We start from the raw sequence: 19,996 nt of genomic DNA, 5'->3' as shown, positions 1-19,996 counted from the left end.
CATTACTTACTATATCATTAATTGTTAGATCAACTATCACCTAATTTAAAATTGTTTGCATCTCATGCACCTGATGATGACTTTTTAAAGTCGAAAATATTAGTGACTTTGTAATAAATATTGTGATGTAACAGATTATCTGACCTCACAAACTGAAAAGTGTATTTGACTGAAAATTTATTATATATATAATTATTAATTGCATTCACACTTTTCTGAACCAACATATCTTTTAAATTCTAAACACTATGCGACAAATACTAACCTTTCTGATCACATAGTCATAACTTTGTACAAGGCTATAGGGATGGAATTAATTTATTAATAGATAGTACGATAAAAATGGGATATATGAGGAATTAACAAATGAAAAAAGTCTTATAGAATGTAATAAATTCTTATATTTACAAAATATGTGTCTGTAATATAAGTGCTTCTGGAGCATTTCTAATGAACACAGAAATCAGTTCAATGGATCAAAAGGATCATATGGTCCATCATTTGGTTCAAACACATCGGAGCCAGAATCGTTGTCATCATCATCTGAGCACTGAACCAGGATGTCAGGTAAAATAGTTTCACTTTTTGTGACAGCAGTTTCAGAAATATCTGCCTTCTCATCTGACGAACATAATTCTTCAGTAGCTAGAACAAACACAATACAAAATAAACAGTCGAGGTTATAAACACATTTCAGATCTCTCTAAATATTTCCAAAGTTGTGAAACTTAACAGACCAATCAAAGTGAGATATTCCTCCTAAAACTGCCAACCTTTCAAGTTCGGCATAGTAATCTCAGTTCTGAGAACTCCATAGTGTGCAGTATGCAGTTAAACCCATGTACTAGTACAATACAGTTATACGAGGCCTGTTCGTAAAGTAACTTCCATCTGGTAATTATTTATTTATTTGTCTAATGACTAGTACTTGTCAGAAATGAAGAGTCATGTACACTTTTTGGTTGCGCTTTCGTTGTTTACGATAGAGACTCTGAAATATCCTACAAACAGTATGGTCTCTCACCAGCGTGCACAATATTCCAGGCGGAACTCCTAGCACTGAAGAAAGCAACAGAATGGAGTGTAAATAGACTGTGTAATGTACGAATTTTATGTGATTCTCAAGCAGCACTCGCAGCAATTGACGATAAATATAACCTCAATCCAATTGCGGTTGGTATTAGGGAAACTTTGTTACTATGTAAGCAACATGTATGTTTCGATTGGGTACGTGGTCATGTAGGGAACACAGGAAACGAAAGAGCAGATCATCTAGCAAAGATGGCCGCAATTTCGGAAACAGAACACACACACTCTAAACAACCCCTCTCTTATGTAAAAATGCAAATGAAGGTGGACATCTTAAATGACTGGAATGCAATGTGGTTAAATAGTACAAATGGTCAAATCACAAAATCACTATATTTTCCCACAGTTAAAGATAGACTAACCGTAAAGAATTATGAACCATCTTACATATCCACGCAATTTATGACTGGACACGGAAAATTTAATTCATATTTTGAACGTTTCAAAATTGACAACCCAAATGGCTCTTCATGTCCCTGTGAACACCCCACACAAACAGTCGACCACCTGTTATTTCAGTGCCCGCTACAAGAACGCAAGAGATACTAGCTAGAAACCCACCTTAGCATGTGCGATACAACTTTCTCACCACCAATTACAAAAGTTCTTCTGAAGCAATGTTGCATAAAGGAATTTCACATATTTATTACAGGTGTATTTAAGATCTTGTAGAAATAACAGTATTTAGTAACAGTGTCCTATTTATTCTTTTGCAGCCAAATTTGTAACTTTTAAAAGTATGGTTATTATGTTGAAGTGTATGTGTTGTAGAGGATGCTTGATTTGTTGTGTATGTGAGTCATAGTTATGGGATGCTTGATTGTGTTTGTGTGACTATTGTGTATTAATTTATGATGTACGTATGTTAGGGAAAGTTGCTTAATTGTGTTATAGAGTACCGCTATAAGAAATGTTTTGTTTATGTGTTGTAACTGTTTTCTGTATGTCTCAATTGATGACTGATGTTTGATTTGCAATCGCAATGTTTAAATTATGGATTGTTTAGGTTTTATTTCCATTGTGTAAGCTAATTTATTTTTCTTTTCAATTTGTTTTATGCTTAGGCCTATTTTTTTTGTGTAAAACTATAGCCCTAGCATACATATGTAAAATAGGGCTACCCTCCCCCCCCCCATTGGAGATACAATAATAATAATGGCTAGTACTTGATATTTACTATCAGTGACTGAGGGAAAAACAAGAAAGTGGTGAACAAAACTACGGATTAAGTAATTAAAAACATTCGGGCTTTGGCTTCCCAGTAGCGGTCAACTTCCTTGGAGGATTTCAGAGCAGGGCATTTTGCAAGATGTTGTCTATCCATGTCTTCCTGTTGATGGCACAAAATGCAGGATGCTGATGGAAGGATGCCAAGACGATTGAGGTGTTTACCCAGGATGTCATGTTCAGTGTTAAGACGAAAGCTTGCAACTGCCAGTCTTCTGGGTTCAGGAGGTATATCCTTCAGTAATTTCCTACGTTGTTGCGAAATGTTTATGTCCAATTCTTGTTGGTGATTATTTTTTTGTAGTTGCTTGATATATTGTTTTACTGAGCTAAATGACAAAGGTTTCCGTGGGTTTATTTTGAGATTGGCACCCTTCTAATGTGTCAGCCTGTTCATTCCCATGTAGATTACAATGTCCTGGGATCCATTGTAACACAACTGTTTTGCCACGTTCTTTTAAAGTTGCAAGTATTTTTTGACAATTATTGATTTGTTCTGTGTAGGGGTGGTCAGTTTTATTTATGGACAAAACGGCTGCTTTTGAGTCTGAGAGGATGACAGCGTTTGTGAATTTATCCATATGGAATAAAAGTTGATTTAAGGCAACATGTATAGCTTCAATTTCTCCATCATAGGCAGATAGATTATAACCAACTGGGAGACAGAAGCAAAATAGATTACTAAAAATACCAGCTCCTACATTTCCTTGAGGGTCTGTTTTCGAGCCATCGGTATAAATTCTTATCCAAAAGTCTTCCGGATATCTGATGTTGGCGGTTTCAAGGGCCAATTGTTTTAAATTTTCTTTACTGTGTTGATTTTTGGTGATTTGTTCTAGGAGGTCTATTTCTGATTGAATTATATCTATCTGAAGTGGGTTTTGTGGAAGCATTAGAGGTTGAAGGAGATTGGGCAATTAAAAACGCAAATACAAGTGCAGAACATTTTATTATAGCTTGAAGATACTGTCTGACCTACTTTTCGACACAGTCTCCCCTCAAATTGAGGCACTTATAGCATCTTTTAACTAGATTTGGAATCCCCTCTGTACAGAACTCTACAGTTTGGGACTTTAACAAACCTTCGAATACTACTTTCCAGTTCTTCATCAAACTGCAGAGAAGCAAGCCACTTCTTCATGTGTGTGAAAATCCACGTTGTACCAGGGGGAGGGGGGGGGGAGCTGATTGGACACTTCCCACTTGAACTGCTGAATGCAAGTGGTAGTATGGGGGCAGGCAATGTCATACAAAAATACACACAAACTCAGCAAACCACGATGAATTTCTGACGCCTTTACATTTTTCGATAACAGATATCGTATCTTCACACTTGGCAGGATTTTCTATTGCAGGACTAATATTGTTGTTGTTGTTTTCTAATGCCAGGCGTTTGACAATAAAGTCATTTGACCTCTTGCACTCCAATATTTTTCAAAGATATTATCATGACCAGCCACTGAAGCACAGATTTTGAGGTGTTCTGAATCCATTTCTTGGTTTGAGTTGCAAAATGGGCAGTTAGGGGACTGATACATTCTAATTCTATGCAGGTGTTTGGCCAAACAATCATGGCCTGTTGCCAATCTAAATGCAGCTACAGACGATTTTCGTGGTAAATCGGGAATTAACTGTGGATTTTGATGCAGAGAGTTCCATTTTTTCCCTTGGGATTGAGTTATCAAATTTTGTTTGTTGAAGTCTAAGTATGTAGATTTAATAAATCTTTTCACAGAGTAATATGTAGATTTAGTAACAGGTCTGTAAGTAGCAGTGCTGCCCTTCTTTGCTAAAGCATCCGCATTCTCGTTTCCCAGGATTCCACAATGGGATGGTATCCATTGGAATACAATTCTTTTATTGAGTGATATTAATTGAGAGAGCATTTTAGTTATTTCTGCTGTTTGAGATGAAGGTGTGTGTTTAGAGACGATTGATAGAATAGCTGCTTTGGAGTCTGACAATATAACTGCATTCCTAAATTTATTGATGTGGCATAGAAGATTGCTGAGACATTCACTTACTGCAATGATTTGACCATCAAAACTTGTTGTTCCATATCCAAGAGATCTATAAAGTGAGAAGAGACAGCAAGTAACACCTGCACCGGCACCTTGTTCTCTGGAGATCAAGGATCCGTCGGTGTATAAATGAAGCCAGTTTTGTGGAGGGTACCTAATATTAATTGTCTCTAAAGACAATTGTTTCAGTATTTTAGTGTTTACTTCTGATTTCAGTATATCTTCTGTCAAATTTAGATTATATTCTATATTTAATAGAGTTAAAGGGTTTGGTTTAGTTAAATGGCTACTTCATTCACACACAACCCCTAGAATGTCTGGAGGACTAATTGTGAATGGCACTCATAAGCAGACAAACAGCAGCACGACCTTCTCCCTCACACTGCTGGGTGCATACTGATCCCCTGCGTATTCTGCTGTGCAAAATAGCGTCACTCCCCTCACTACTTCTCACGCTACATGGAAACGGGGGTTAGTTTATGAACAGCCCTCGTATATTACTAATTTTCTTTAACCTGAACATCCATTTGCTAAAAGGAATTAGGTAAACCTGTTTCAGCCAATCATGTGTGAAGCAATTATTCTGCTTTCTTTCTCCATTCCTAATTGAGTCCTGCCAAACATATTTTACAGTATGATTTTGGGTGACCCATTTTTCTCGTTAAGGTTAAATATAGACAAAGTAAACTGATTCCTTGATTATGTGCTTTCTGCACAAGAACTTCAGCCTTGCCACAACTACATCATTTATTCATGAGAAATTTTCGTCCATCATAGGTACTGTTCTGTATTGGAATCCCAACCACTTCAGTAGCAGTTTAGTGGATGAAACTGAAACACTGTAAACTAATTTTTCTCCAAAGCATTAATATTTTTGGCTGTGGTAAATTCGACTGTTGTGTTGTAGAATGTTTTATGGAAATCGTTTTCATCATTCTTTTATGTGCACTTATAGTATATACCTTTCAGGTGACAGCAACTCCTTTTTCAACTTTTGTGCCTACACAGTTGATACATTTGCTGAACACGCCTCAGAGACTAGTTCTTAGTACATGTAAAAATCTTAACTTATGCATATTTTCTTATGAAATTGTAAACACCATCACTTGCACTACATGGGATGAAGTCATCATGAACACAACGCATCAATCTGTGAAGTGAGGAATCTATTTTAAGCTTTTTTTAAGGCACAAGGAATTGATAACAATGTTAATATACCTACTAACGATTAACAACATTGAGGAGAATATAAAATATGCACGAGACCGTTCAGACTCCTTTCCAGACCCTAAAACTAAAGGGCAGATCCAGATATCTAACCTGGATCCACACAGTCCACGGGCAAGTGGCTAGCTTCTAACCACTAAACTGACGTGTCGGTCATTTCATAACAAAGTATATTATATACAATACACAGACAGTCTGATGAGTTAGCTCTGTGGTAGCGCGTCTGCCTCCAAACTAGCCAGTCCGGGTTCGATTCCTGGCGGGGTCAGAAATTTTCATGTAAAATTTATACCTCGGGACTAGGAGAGATGGCAGTGCACAACTTGTATTCACTAAATTGTGCACCAATATGCCTCGGTTAAATCCCAAATATCTCGCAGTGCATATGGAGAGAAGGCATATATCACTGTTGATAGTGATTCATCTGTCGGATGGGGACGTTAAGCCTGGCAGCCCCCATTGTGCTATTCGACAGGAGTAGGCTACGTGCTGGCACTGGGTTTCCCCTTCTCCCTTCCTCACCATCATCATCATCATCCTCACCCATTCTCTACACTACACTTACACATATACTCACCCATAGTACACGACATAACTCTTCACAGATACACCTCATGCATTGTGTGGCCCACCGAAGTGGTGTGCAACTTGAAAATGGGTCACAGTCCTGCCATATATCCGCAGTATGCGGAACCCGAATCATACAAAGTGAAGTGGGTAGGCATTAGACACACACAATACACACACTGATACTTCCTCAAAAGATCCAAATACATTATTATTACTGTTATAAAATGTGAACCATTTGGTATAGGAATGTAATTTTTGTTTATAGAATTATATTCAGAAAAATATTTTCATTCATCTCAATAACACGCAGAGTCCCTACCACAAAAAAACTTGTTCAAGCACACATGTTATTTGATTCTAAGTTTTACAAGTAGTCACAAAGACTGCCCGTATGTGGCAACAATGCACTGTTCCCACTAGCTACAGTACAGCCGGTCGTTCTCCAGCCCTGGCGTTTCTCGTACCGAGGGAGACAGTGTTGCCGATACGTATAGACAGAATGAAAACTGTCACGCGCTTGCCGGCCAATTTTGTGGCGCGGAATAAAAACTAATTCAACGCATAGGCATGCCTATAAATCATTTTACATATAACTAAGATCACATCCTTCGTTAATGAACACAGCTAGCGCAGATCACAAGAAAAAACTAATGCGAACACGTATGTAAATCAGTTTACACAAACGTAGATCGCATCTCTCTTTAATGTACACAGCTAAATAATTATAACACTAAAAACTAATGCGAACACGTATGTAAATTTTACATAGGCCTACAGTATATTAATACAGACTATGGGAATATCATTATCATTATAATGAAATTGTATCAAATGAAACAGACTCTACTTTCCTTAGAATCTGTTGATACACTTTTAACGGTTGTTTTTCCTACCTTCAAAGCATCACAAACTCTATCTACCACTTTCCTAACAGGGAGAAGAGGTTCTCCATTGTCTCACTCCTTCTCAAAATATTCACGCAATCTGCATAATATATAAATTCATGACTTTGGCTCTTAAAAGAGCCGATTTTTTCCTTTTCGATTCTGACGAACCACTGGCCATATTACTATATCAATAATAAAGTTTACGGGCACCGTAAATCGCTCAAGCACAAAACAACACAACTACTTCACTTGTACTATAACACAAAGAGCTAACGACTCGTTCGCCACGTGCTTCGCATAAAAATGTAGTGGCAACATTGCGCTAAATACATCAGACGCTCATAGCTGGTTGGTTCTAGCAGACAACGTTAACCTCTAGTGCCCGCCTCTCTCCCAGCATTGCAAACTGCGATTGAATTAATCTTCGCATATCAGAACTCAAGTCTTGTAACAGCAAATTACAATAGAATTAAAAATGTTACTTTAAATCTAAGCAGTGTTTTAAGGTTAAAATTTAGCAGAATAGTTTCATTCACAGTGGAATTTCGAGGTTCTTTTCACAACTTCAAAATGCCACAGGTTGGTAATGCTGGTCACTATCTTTCTCTTTCATTCTCTCTTCTCTTTCCAAGAGAAATGTCAGAGCCGGAGACTGGTCGGCTGTAGTTTAGTTTTGTATAAGCAAACATGCTCCAAATGTCAGGAAGTTTCAGCCCAATTGTAGAATGTCTCACCTTTGTTGCTTTTAGGCACATCTTCTTCATCACTTTCCCCTTCACCTCTGTACCTCTCTATATCCAATTTCAGCCAGGGATGTTTGCACCGAGAGCGTAGAAGACGTGGCCACTGAAAACCTACAATGACAACAAAAATATTGAAATTTTAATATATACATTGCAAGCTTTCCTTTTGCTTTGAAGAAAAGCACATGATGGAGCAAATGGGACTTCATTTACTAACAGCATCAGTCAAGTCACTTTCTCATTACATTTCATGATATCGGTAATGTCACTGATTGTGACAGATAGTTCATACCATGAAACTACAACATTTCTACTCCTTAAAGTAAGGATATTGGGTATTAAAAAAATAAGCACAGACGAGATTTTGCGACACAAAATAAAAATATTAATTCCACTATAATGCCCGACACACTGGTGCTGTATTTTTCAAAATGGGGAAAATAAATGGGTATAATGTCTGAAAAATGTTGTTCAGTCTGCCCTAACAAGTGCACTGGATGATCTTATTTACTGGGGAAGTATCCCTATAATAAGCCATCTCTACCTTCATGTAAAGAATTATTGCAGGAATAAGACTTGGGTTTATGACTATGGCACCGAGACCAAGCAGTAGCAAGACAATCAGCATTAATAGTAGCAGGGATGTCAGTCTACGTGCTTGCTGCCATCACCCTCAAGGAAACACCTTTATTAGAGGCTGAGCAAACCCAGGGCCAGGCCATAGTGCAGCTGGAAGAATTAAATCAATGAAGAAAACTGGAAATTGAACCCTTGACCTTCTGGCTTTGCAGTGCAATGCCTTAACTGCGACACTGCCGCATAGCCCCTTACATTACTGATTCCCACAAAATGACTTATTTAGGCATAAAGAAATTTCATGGTTAACAATATCTAAAATGACCACTATTTTCTTAAACTTCTTATAAGGTGCCATCAAAATGAAACCAGACTATACAAGATGCTCGGGATTGGCACCAATGCAGCATTGAGTGATTGCAGGCGTGAATGACCCAGAAACATTGAGTGGTTGCAAGAGCAAATGACCCTAAAGCATTGAGTGGTTGCAGGAGTGAATGATCCTGAAGCATTGAGTGGTTGCAGGAGTGAATGATCCTCAAGCATTGAGTGGTTGCAGGAGTGAATGATTCTCAAGCATTGAGTGGTTGCAGGAGTGAATGATCCTCAAGCATTGAGTAGTTGCAGGAGTGAATGGTCCTGAAGCATTGAGTGGTTGCAGGAGTGAATGATCCTGAAGCATTGAGTGGTTGCAGGAGTGAATGATCCTGAAGCATTGAGTGGGTGCAGGAGTGAATGATCCTGAAGCATTGAGTGGTTGCAGGAGTGAATGATCCTGAAGCACTGAGTGGTTGCAGGAGTGAATGACCCTGAAGCATTGAGTGGGTGCAGGAGTGAATGATCCTGAAGCATTGAGTGGGTGCAGGAGTGAATGATCCTGAAGCACTGAGTGGTTGCAGGAGTGAATGATCCTGAAGCATTGAGTGGTTGCAGCAGTGAATGACCCTGAAGCATTGAGTGGTTCAGGAGTGAATGACCCTGAATCATTGAGTGGTTGCAGGAGTAAATGATCCTGAAGCACTGAGTAGCTGCAGGAGTGAATGATCCTGAAGCATTGAGTGGTTGCAGGAGTGAATGATCCTCAAGCATTGAGTGATTGCAGGCGTGAATGACCCTGAAGCATTGAATGGTTGCAGGCGTGAATGACCCAGAAGCATTGAGTGGTTGCAGGAGTGAATGACCCTGAAGTATTGAGTGGTTGCAGGAGTGAATGGCCCTGAAGCATTGAGTGGTTGCAGGAGTGAATGACCCTGAACAATTGAGTGGTTGCAGGAGTGAATGATCCTGAAGCACTGAGTGGTTGCAGGAGTGAATGATCCTGAAGCATTGAGTGATTACAGGCGTGAATGATCCTGAAGCATTGAGTGGTTGCAGGAGTGAATGACCCTGAACATGATGAATGAGTCTGCCATGTGGCATCATGTTGTGCTTACTATGGCGCTTACAAAGGTTTTTATCTTTCTAAGCTAACTATATATGGAGCAGAAACATGGACATTACGACGAAGTGAAGAGATGTGACTAGAAGCATTTGAAATGTGGATATGGAGAAGGATGAAGTGTGTGAAAAGAACAGGGTAAGAAACGAAGCTGTGTTGGAAAGAGTGGGTGAAGAAATAATGATGCTGAAACTGATCAGAAAGAGGAAAGGAATTGGCTGGGTCACTGGTTGAGAAGAAACTGCCTTCTGAAGGATGCACTGGAAGGAATGGTAAACGGGAGAAGAAGATATCAGATGATAAATGACATTAAGATATATGGGTCTTATGAAGAGACAAAGAGGAAGGCAGAAAATAGGAAAGACTGGAGAATGCTGGGTTTGGAGCGAAAGACCTGCCCTTGGGCAGAACACTATGAATGCATGAACGGAAATAAGTATAGCTTGTGACTTCTTTTTCTTTCCAAAAATGAAACAATCTCAAGAGGCAGCACTTTAACACCACTGAGATCCAGGCTAAATCACAACAGGTGTTTCACACGGTTCGAGACATGGGTTTTCAGGGAGTATCTGTGACATGGCAGCATCACTGAGATCACTGTATCAATGCAGAACTATTTCAAAGAGGATGGAGGCCAGGTTTAAATTAGGTGTTGATATTTTTAAGTTCACTTACTACATATGGTTAGCACAAACCCCCCTCCCCCCCCACACAAAAAATGCAGTCATACACTTACCTGCAACAACTTTTTCCATCTTGATTTGTACAAACAATCCTTTTGCTTCATGTCTGACACTCGAAACGTTTATGGGACCATACAGATCCAGTGTCACTTCATAAATGTCTTTCTCCATCTTAGTGCTGAAAATAATAAATTCAATTTTATGTTAGTACATTTTCTTTACTATTGAAAACAATGAAAGATCAGATATTTTCACAAAAATGTTAGAGTATTTATTTCAATTATTTGGAAGAAAGTAGTAATGTTGGATAAATGTCATTATTTCTATATTCTTTACACTAATTTTCTGACTTCGACTGATATACAGTGGAGCTTCGATTATTATCATAATCTTTCACTGTCGTAGTTTCTATCAATCTTTGTCAACTATTCAGTACCATTAAATTCGATTATCGTCCAAATTCTACAAATCATAATTTTTTCCTGATCATGAACTGGTATACTTCTCTTCGATGACAATAACTACATTTACACACTCTCAAATGTGTCAGTCACATGCCCAATAAAATAACGAAGCTAACATGGTAGCTGTAACCATGTAATGCCAAGATGAGAAGGCTACGACTTCTGAAAGCCTCTACTGCACACTTTTCATATTAATGCCTCTCATTGCGGCGAAAGACTGAGAATAATCTTACATCTACTTCCTACAGAATTCCAACATGTTGAACATTGTATTACAAATGAACAAGCCTCAGCCTTCAGTTTAAAATAATTTTAAACCATTTTAATTCTTCAACTTCGGCACACTGTTTGCCATTTAAATATATTGTTTCTAATTACAACCATATTTACTGGAATGTTTTTATTTTAATACTATGTTTGACGCCATTTAACCTCTTTAAAATGAGCAAGCAGATTACATTTTTACTTGTGTTTTTTATCTTCATATCTTTTCACCTACGTTCAATTGTACTTGTTTGTTAGTAAATTACATCACCTGAAGATGACTTACATAAAAAAAGTTGAAAATATTCGTGATGCATATTAATATATATGCTCCCACTTCCATACTACAGAACATCCATAAGGTCAAAATGTCCATATTGTCAAAATGTCCATGTACTAAATGTCCATATGACAGAAAGGCCATATGATAAAATGTCCGTTAGGTCAAAATGTCCATAGTGTCAAACGTCCATAATGTCCAAGTTCAAATGAAAATTCTGCTTGAATAGAACACAATTTTATTCCGTAACTCGTACAATTAAGTTATTAATCATCGGGAACTGGAGCCCCACTTTTAAGATGGTAACTAATACTTTTAAGATTTAAGAGAATTTCTCCTTTTTCTTTGTACCTGTTGTAGTTTCTCACAATCTGGAGAATTTGTCTTTGATTCGTCAAATATGTTTCATTCCCAGCTCTTTAATTTGTGTACACCTCACTCTTGCTTGCAATATTTATGTCCCAAATTCCATTTTCTTCGTGCTTTAGGCACTGTATAAATCGCCAAGTGGATGGATGTACAGCCATCACGCATTGAAGAAGATTGTGCCAGTCTTCTACTGAGTTGTGTGCTGCATGCCTTTCAGGCTTTGGAGGTTCATGTTCCTGTCCTATCTCTATTAAAGTCATGATGTTGGTACAGATATCTACGAAAAGAAAGAAGTGGCTTACCCTACTGTGATGGCACTAACTGAGGATTTCGTTCCATCTTTAAAAAATTCAGTTCTAATTAGTTCTGCATTTGAACATTTTTACATAGGTTACTATAACTACCATGAACAATGGATATAGTGTACATTATAGAGCTATGGACATTATGACTCTGGACATAAGAGTGAAGTGGACATTATACTACTATGGACATTTTGACTCTGGACATCAGAGTGAAGTGGACATTATAGAACTATGGACATTTTGACTCCGGACGATTTAACATGGACATTATTCCATGGACATTTTGACGTATGGACATTATAATCCTGGATTTTATGTCTGGTAACCTAATATATTGTAATTAATGTAACAGAATTTACTTCTGCTGCCATAACTTGATAAGTGATAGACTGAAAATAAAACAAACTATTTGATATTATAATTCACGAATTTATCTGAACTCTCAATATGACATTTAAATTTATTCTTGAACTGCTACTGTAGGCATCAAATTTCTCAAAACTTGCACCACTTCTCTTTACGTCCACAAATTTGAAGACAGGGAGGAAGAAAACAAACCACAGTATCTAATATATGCACCAAATGTACCTAAACTGTGTATGATTGATGTCCCAGCCCAGATAATACTCCTTAACCCCAGCCAGCTTTATTCTCAGGTCAACAGTACAATCGTCCTGAAGCCACAACACTTGAGGTATTCTTGTTTTGCTTATAATGGAGGGTATACACTCTGGTTCATGGTCAGTCTCCTCACTCTCCACATCAGTCAATGTGTCCTCAGAAATGTCGCTGTTGGCATCTGGACTGTCAGGAGTGGGCCTAATGGACGGTAACGGTTCGCTTTCCTTTCTGTTCAACTGTGGAGTCAAGAATAAAGCAACATTATGTGGCACAGAATTCCTGAATTAAAAAAAAATCACTTTACATCAAGACTAGTTTCTGCTAAGACCACTATAATAAAAATAATTTTTAATGTATGTATATCTAGCAGAGAACTGCAAACAACTACAAAGTCATAATAAGTAAGATAAAAAGGAGGGTATAAATTAAATTAGCAATAATTAATAAATTCAAGAATTTATTCCCCTCAATACACCAATAAAATAATGATAAAAAAAATTACCTTATGATCACCCTGTCAACCAAAATTACACACACTGTGCTAAATAGAAACCTGTTCCTACTCATAACTAACCATGGCAGCTTAATAATTCCAAATATAGAACGTGAAAATTAAATAATACATTCTGATAAGATTTTATTGAATGTTGTGTTCCACTTGACACAAAAGTCGCTAAGTTTATAAAAATTACGCAGGTAAAGAATCATGCTCAATGATTGTTTCAAAATATTCTGGATTTTGTTACTGTAGTATAAAGTTCAGTGAACGCCTTTGAAAACTAAACAAAGGTACTGGGCGAAAGAGGTTGGATCCATTACAGTAGATATCTTCATACAGAATAAAATTTGGGACTTGACCATTTAAAGTTGGTTTTAAGGAGAAACAAGGGTTTGTTACGAGGAGGGGTAGTGTTAAGGGGTTATATAAAAGCTGCCTATTCCTTCTGCCTTTACTATAACTTCAGACAACTAGGGGTATAACGTGTAATAGATCAACTATTGACCAGATATTTTGTATTCGACAGATAATGGAGAAAAAATGGGAGTATAAGGGTAGTGTACATCAGTTATTCATAGATTTCAAAAAGGCATATGACTCGGTTAAGAGGGAAGTATTATATGATGTTCTTATTGAATTTGGTATTCCCAAGAAACTAGTTCGATTAATTAAAATGTGTCTCAGTGAAACGTACAGCACACATGCATTTCCAATTCACTGTGGGCTAAAGCAAGGAGATGCACTATCACCTTTACTTTTTAACTTTGCTCTAGAGTATGCCATTAGGAAAGTCCAGGATAACAGAGAGGGTTTGGAATTAAACGGGTTACATCAGGTGCTTGTCTATGTGGATGACGTGAATATGTTAGGAGAAAATCCACAAACGATTAGGGAAAACACGAGGATTTTACTGGAAGCAAGTAAAGAAATGGGTTTGGAAGTAAGTCCTGAAAAGACAAAGTATATGATTATGTCTCGTGACGGGAATATTGTGCGAAATGGCAATATAAAAATTGGAAATTTATCTTTTGAAGAGGTGGAGAAGTTCAAATATCTTGGAGCAACAGTAACAAATATAAATGATACTCGGGAGGAAATTAAACACAGAATAAATATGGGAAATGCCTGTTATTACTCGGTTGAGAAGCTTTTATCATCCAGTCTGTCAAAAAATCTGAAAGTTAGAATTTATAAAACAATTATATTACCGGTTGTTCTTTATGGTTGTGAAACTTGGACTCTCACGTTGAGAGAGGAACGTAGGTTAAGGGTGTTTGAGAATAAGGTGTTTAGGAAAATATTTGGGGCTAAGAGGGATGAAGTTACAGGAGAATGGAGAAAGTTAAACACAGAACTGCACGCATTGTATTCTTCACCTGACATAATTAGGAACATTAAATCCAGACGTTTGAGATGGGCAGGGCATGTAGCACGTATGGGCGAATCCAGAAATGCATATAGAGTGTTAGTTGGGAGGCCGGAGGGAAAAAGACCTTTAGGGAGGCCGAGACGTAGATGGGAGGATAATATTAAAATGGATTTGAGGGAGGTGGGATATGATGGTAGAGAATGGATTAATCTTGCTCAGGATAGGGACCGATGGCGGGCTTATGTGAGGGCGGCAATGAACCTCTGGGTTCCTTAAAAGCCAATAAGTAAGGGGGATAACGAACCACTTTTTTTAATCAGAACACTGTGATCTAACAATTTTCTGTTGCACTACATTTTTTTTTTTTTGTGAAAAGGTAAATACAATTTACATACCCCCATCATATCCAGCAGGAATTCTCTCATATCGTCAATCTGAAAATCATATCCTTCATCTTCAAACGAATTCAGATTTTCATCCCCCATGTCTGTTTTTGGTAAAGATTCCACTTTATCAAGATCTGAGAGCTTGACAATCTGCGTGTTGGGCTCGGTATCAGGGTCCTTGCTGTCGTCGTCATCACTTTCCTCCTCCTCTTCTTTACGCACTAGAGACAGACCTTCCCAGTACTGCTCTGACTCTACTGTCCTTGCGAGATTCTTCTCTATGAAAAGTTTATTCAGCACAATGTCCACGTTGGTGCTTGTATCAATGAGCAACACTTTGTACATTTTTCCTCCAGTACATTTTGCAGGCATGGCATCAAAGACCTGTCACATATAACAAAGTTCATGAAGCAACAAGCATAATTTTTCTGATTCAATATTTAACTTATAAACGAGCATAAAATGGAATGGAACCAAGTATGTTAAGGGGAGAGGATGGTATTTTTTGGTGAAAAAATGAGTAAATTTAAAAAAAAAAAAAAAAAAGTTTTTCTTTAAAATACTCTATGATATGTGTGGAATACATAGCATAACATTTTGTGGGTATTTGTGCCCTTATCAGATGTTGAGTCGCCATTTTTAAACTTCCTGCATTATGAATTTTTAAATCACTCGCCCACTTTTATTGTTGTTTCCGGTAAATTAAATTAAAAAAAAAAAATCTTTAAAATACTCTTTGATATGTGTGGAATGCATTGCATAACATTTTGTGGGTATTTGTGCCCTTAATGGATGTTGAGACGTCATTTTTAAACTTCCTGCGCTATGGATTTTTAAATCACATGCCCGCTTTTATCAGTTTCCAGTAACTTCATTTTTTTTGCTATATTGCCAGACAAAAATGGATATAATTTCTGAACTATTAAAGATAAATGCATGAAATTTAGAACACACATTCTTTAGACTATTAGGAAACGTTTCTCTGTAACAGAATTTTGTTAATTGATTTCATTTTAAAAATACGTCCGTTTGTTTGCAAGAAAGGAAATCAGAAAATTGTTATTAAATTTTAATTGTTTATTTTACAAACGTAGGGACTAATATCAAAATTCTGTTACAGACAGTTTGTAGAACATGCTTTTGCAAATACATTGCAAAAAAAAAAGTTTGAATCTATCTTTAAAAACGGTATAGATATATCGGTTTTTAGAACAATCCTGCATTGGATATATTTTTTTCAAATGTCATTTCTTTAGTTACTGCAAGCAATGTACAATATGAAAAGCTTATCAGATTACCAGGAAACAATTGGCATTCATACAGTCCTCTCTGTAGATTGAAAACTCAAAAAAGTTTCATATCCATTGTTCAAGAATTAAAACAGAAAATCAATATTCCAAATTTAAAAGAAAACTTACAAATTAAACCAAACCCTTTAACTCTATTAAATATAGAATATAATCTAAATTTAACAGAAGAAATACTGAAATCAGAAGTAAACACTGAAATACTGAAACAATTGTCTTTAGAGACAATTAATATTAGGTACCCTCCACAAAACTGGCTTCATTTATACACCGACGGATCCTTGATCTCCAGAGAACAAGGTGCCGGTGCAGGTGTTACGTGCTGTCTCTTCTCACTTTATAGATCACTTGGATATGGAACAAGTTTTGATGGTGAAATCATTGCAATAAGTGAATGTCTCAGGAATCTTCTATGCCACATCAATAAATTTAGGAATGCAGTTATATTGTCAGACTCCAAAGCAGCTATTCTATCAATCGTCTCTAAACACACACCTTCATCTCAAATAGCAGAAGTAACTAAAATGCTCTCTCAATTAATATCACTCAATAAAAGAATTGTATTCCAATGGATACCATCCCATTGTGGAATCCTGGGAAACGAGAATGGGGATGCTTTAGCAAAGAAGGGCAGCACTGCTACTTACAGACCTGTTACTAAATCTACGTATTACTCTGTGAAGAGATTTATTAAATCTACATACTTAGACTTCAACAAACAAAATTTGATAACACAATCACAAGGGAAAAAAATGGAACTCTCTGCGTCAAAATCCACAGTTAATTCCCGATTTACCATGAAAATCGTCTGTAGCTGCATTTAGATTGGCAACAGGCCATGATTGTTTGGCCAAACACCTGCATAGAATTGGAATGTATCAGTCCCCTAACTGCCCATTGTGCAACTCAAACCAAGAAATGGATTCAGAACACCTCAAAATCTGTGCTTCAGTGGCTGGTCATGATAATATCTTTGAAAAATATTGGAGTGCAAGAGGTCAAATGACTTTATTGTCAAAAGCCTGGCATTAGAAAACAACAACAACAACATAATTTTTTTTTTCAAAATATTTATATTTGGTTGAGTTCCTACAGCTATGAGCTCTCTACATACAAAAAATTAATATTTTACACGAAATAAGAAAAAAGTTGAAAAAAATACCATCCTATCTGCTTAAATTTGATGAAAATGTAAAACAGTCAAAATGGGATAATCAGAAACAACCTACAAATGGGATGCAATGAAACTGTGTGTGTGTTCATGTCTAGCGTATACATAACATGTTTCCTGCTGTAGTGTATGACCTAAAGCGTCATGCACTGGACTACGTAGCATTATGGAATAAGTGCTGGTTGAGTCTTCATGGGGAAAGAAATTTTCTCATGAAATTTCGGCCAGTGTATGGGACCAGCATTGAGATGAATTGGGAGAGCTACATTCATCATATCCATATGCTACCCCTTATAGCAGGATGGTCATTCAATTCTGCTGAAGCATGTGGACATCAGGACAGCACTAGACCTTGTGGTTTTTAGCACAGGTGCGTATTAAATTCACCGGTTGTTTTTCTTCTGAATTTTAGGATAAAAAAAAATTGGTGTGCTCATTATATTCAATGTTATAATTGCGGTATTTTTTCATTCTTACATTTTCACGGCAAACCTGATTTCGAGCAAAACTGAATTAGAACATACAAAGTTCTGTACCTCTCGGGATTTAAAATACGATCATATAAGCGAAAAAAAAGTATAAACGAAATAAATTAACATGGAAAGTACAGGAATTTTTCCAGGACTTGAGAAAAAACGTATAAGTGAGAAATGCATAAATGAATTTTGTAATGTAGATTTTCACAGTCGGCATTATATGGATCGATGTTATCCAGGCTAAAGGGCTGTGGTCTGTTGGTGCTGTTGTTACCATATGTCGAGAGGCCATTGAAATCTACAAACACAAGAATAACTTCAATCGGAAGGAAAAAGGCCTACCATTCATACAACAGCCGAGCACGGCGGTAGCTCATCACAACATGTCGGCCACCAGTGTGGACTGCGGCGACAACTGTGCAAGCCACGATCCATCCCGACCTTAAATACCACAAGGCAACCAGCCACAGTCCCAGTAGTTACCAGCACGCTAAGGAGATCTTTGCACTCCCATGTGCCACACCACTGACGATGTCTGCCAGAGCAGCAGACGAAACATATGGTAGCAACAGTGCCAACAGACCACGGCCCTTTAGCCCAGATAATATCGATCCATGTATAAATGAAGTTTTACTTCAGCAGGTATCCATTGTTCATTACATGAGAAAGAGTGGAAGTGAAAGCAACAGAATTTTTTAATTATCTCGAATACAGGCCACACCCTAATATTTGAACCAATAATTCAGTAAAATAAGTGCGGCTTATACATGCGAAAATATGATAAGACAGATTAACAATCAAAACAATACTAGTCATTTCCTTTGAAAATAAGGGAACTGTACACCTTCACTCCAGAAGCCAGACAGTTTCTGCTGCCTGCTATCTCGATATCTTGAAACACTTGCTTCAGAAAATCTATCATACATGGCCTCAGCACTGAGAAAACAACAGACAGTTCCTGCTATATGATAACGCACCAAGAAATAAAACTCTCATTGTTATAGTCCCGTCGCTCTTATTTCCGGCAGCCAATTACATTACAGGTCGGCTACATTTAAACGTGTGCGTCTTGTGATTCGCTGAAGAAGATAAAGAAGGCTAGATAAATACTTAATATAATCGCCCGCCATTTTGGCTCTTTCGTTTGCGTTCGCAGAAAGCACACGAGGACGTTATTTGCCGCTCAATTATTTGCTGAATTACAGTGCGTTTGATTTATTATCATAGGAGCTACGACATGATAATGTTTAACGGTGTGGCAAATAGATCCCTCGTGCGGTAGCTCGGCAACGAAACAACAAAAATGGCGAACAATACTACCTACCTAGACTTTATAGAGCCTTCACTTTCTAAGACGTAAGCAAAGAGGCAGAGTCATGCCGGAAATAACAGTGTCGCGACTATAGGTAGTTTTCTGGCCAGCAAAAGCATCTATATTCACGAGTTTAGCAGCATGTGATATTTTTTTTCTCAAAACTTAAAATACCACTGAAAGGCCTTTATTTCGATGACGTCGATATTATTCAAAGGTCTGTAATGATAGCAGACGGTCTTCCGCCATTCCTCGCAGTTACTTCATGATCGTTGTATGCAGTATGCATGTACAAGACAAAGCTAACTGAACAAACAATGCTCAAATCGTTCGTAAGTGGAATAATTTTTTTTCAGCACCAGTCCTGTTGCCTTACTGTGACCTTTGACATAATATCTTACAAAAATTGTTTAAGAATATAAACTGAAGTACGTACCTTGGCAAAAGGAATAATGGAATCAGTAAAATCATACAGTGCATCAATAGCTTCCTCTGACCAAGTATCTCCATCTGCTGGTGTAATACCTGCCATTGAGCATTCAATAGCCTGTAAAATAATGTTTTATTAAATTAACGTATCTACAAAAGAATACAAATAATTGCTCAATTAGATTATATATGTGACTCGTTGGGCAAAAAGGGACCTAAAGTCGTGAAAGAAAATTTTACAGGAGAACAAAATAACGAATTTGCATTGTAAAAACTGCATTTC

At 37.3% G+C, this 19,996-nt stretch overlaps 1 protein-coding gene across 1 annotated transcript in view; it reads right to left on the bottom strand.

Moving 5' to 3' along the window:
- Positions 1-372: 372 nt before the first annotated feature.
- LOC138712500 (putative ATP-dependent RNA helicase TDRD12) overlaps positions 373-19,996 on the bottom strand; it is a 116,056-nt gene continuing 96,432 nt past the window's right edge. The window contains exons 24-29 of the mRNA XM_069844381.1: positions 19,721-19,831; positions 15,028-15,402; positions 12,732-13,000; positions 10,515-10,639; positions 7,756-7,875; positions 373-645 (exon numbers count right to left, since the gene is read on the bottom strand). Coding sequence (XP_069700482.1) covers positions 464-645; positions 7,756-7,875; positions 10,515-10,639; positions 12,732-13,000; positions 15,028-15,402; positions 19,721-19,831 — 1,182 coding nt within the window. The 3' untranslated portion in view covers positions 373-463. The remainder of the gene's footprint in view (positions 646-7,755; positions 7,876-10,514; positions 10,640-12,731; positions 13,001-15,027; positions 15,403-19,720; positions 19,832-19,996) is intronic.

The sequence above is a fragment of the Periplaneta americana genome, chromosome 13 (genome assembly GCF_040183065.1).
Source record: "Periplaneta americana isolate PAMFEO1 chromosome 13, P.americana_PAMFEO1_priV1, whole genome shotgun sequence".
In the NCBI taxonomy this organism is placed as follows: Eukaryota; Metazoa; Arthropoda; class Insecta; order Blattodea; family Blattidae; genus Periplaneta; species Periplaneta americana.
The sequence above is the reverse complement of the archived record's forward strand: the minus strand, read 5'-3'. Positions and strand labels throughout refer to the sequence as shown.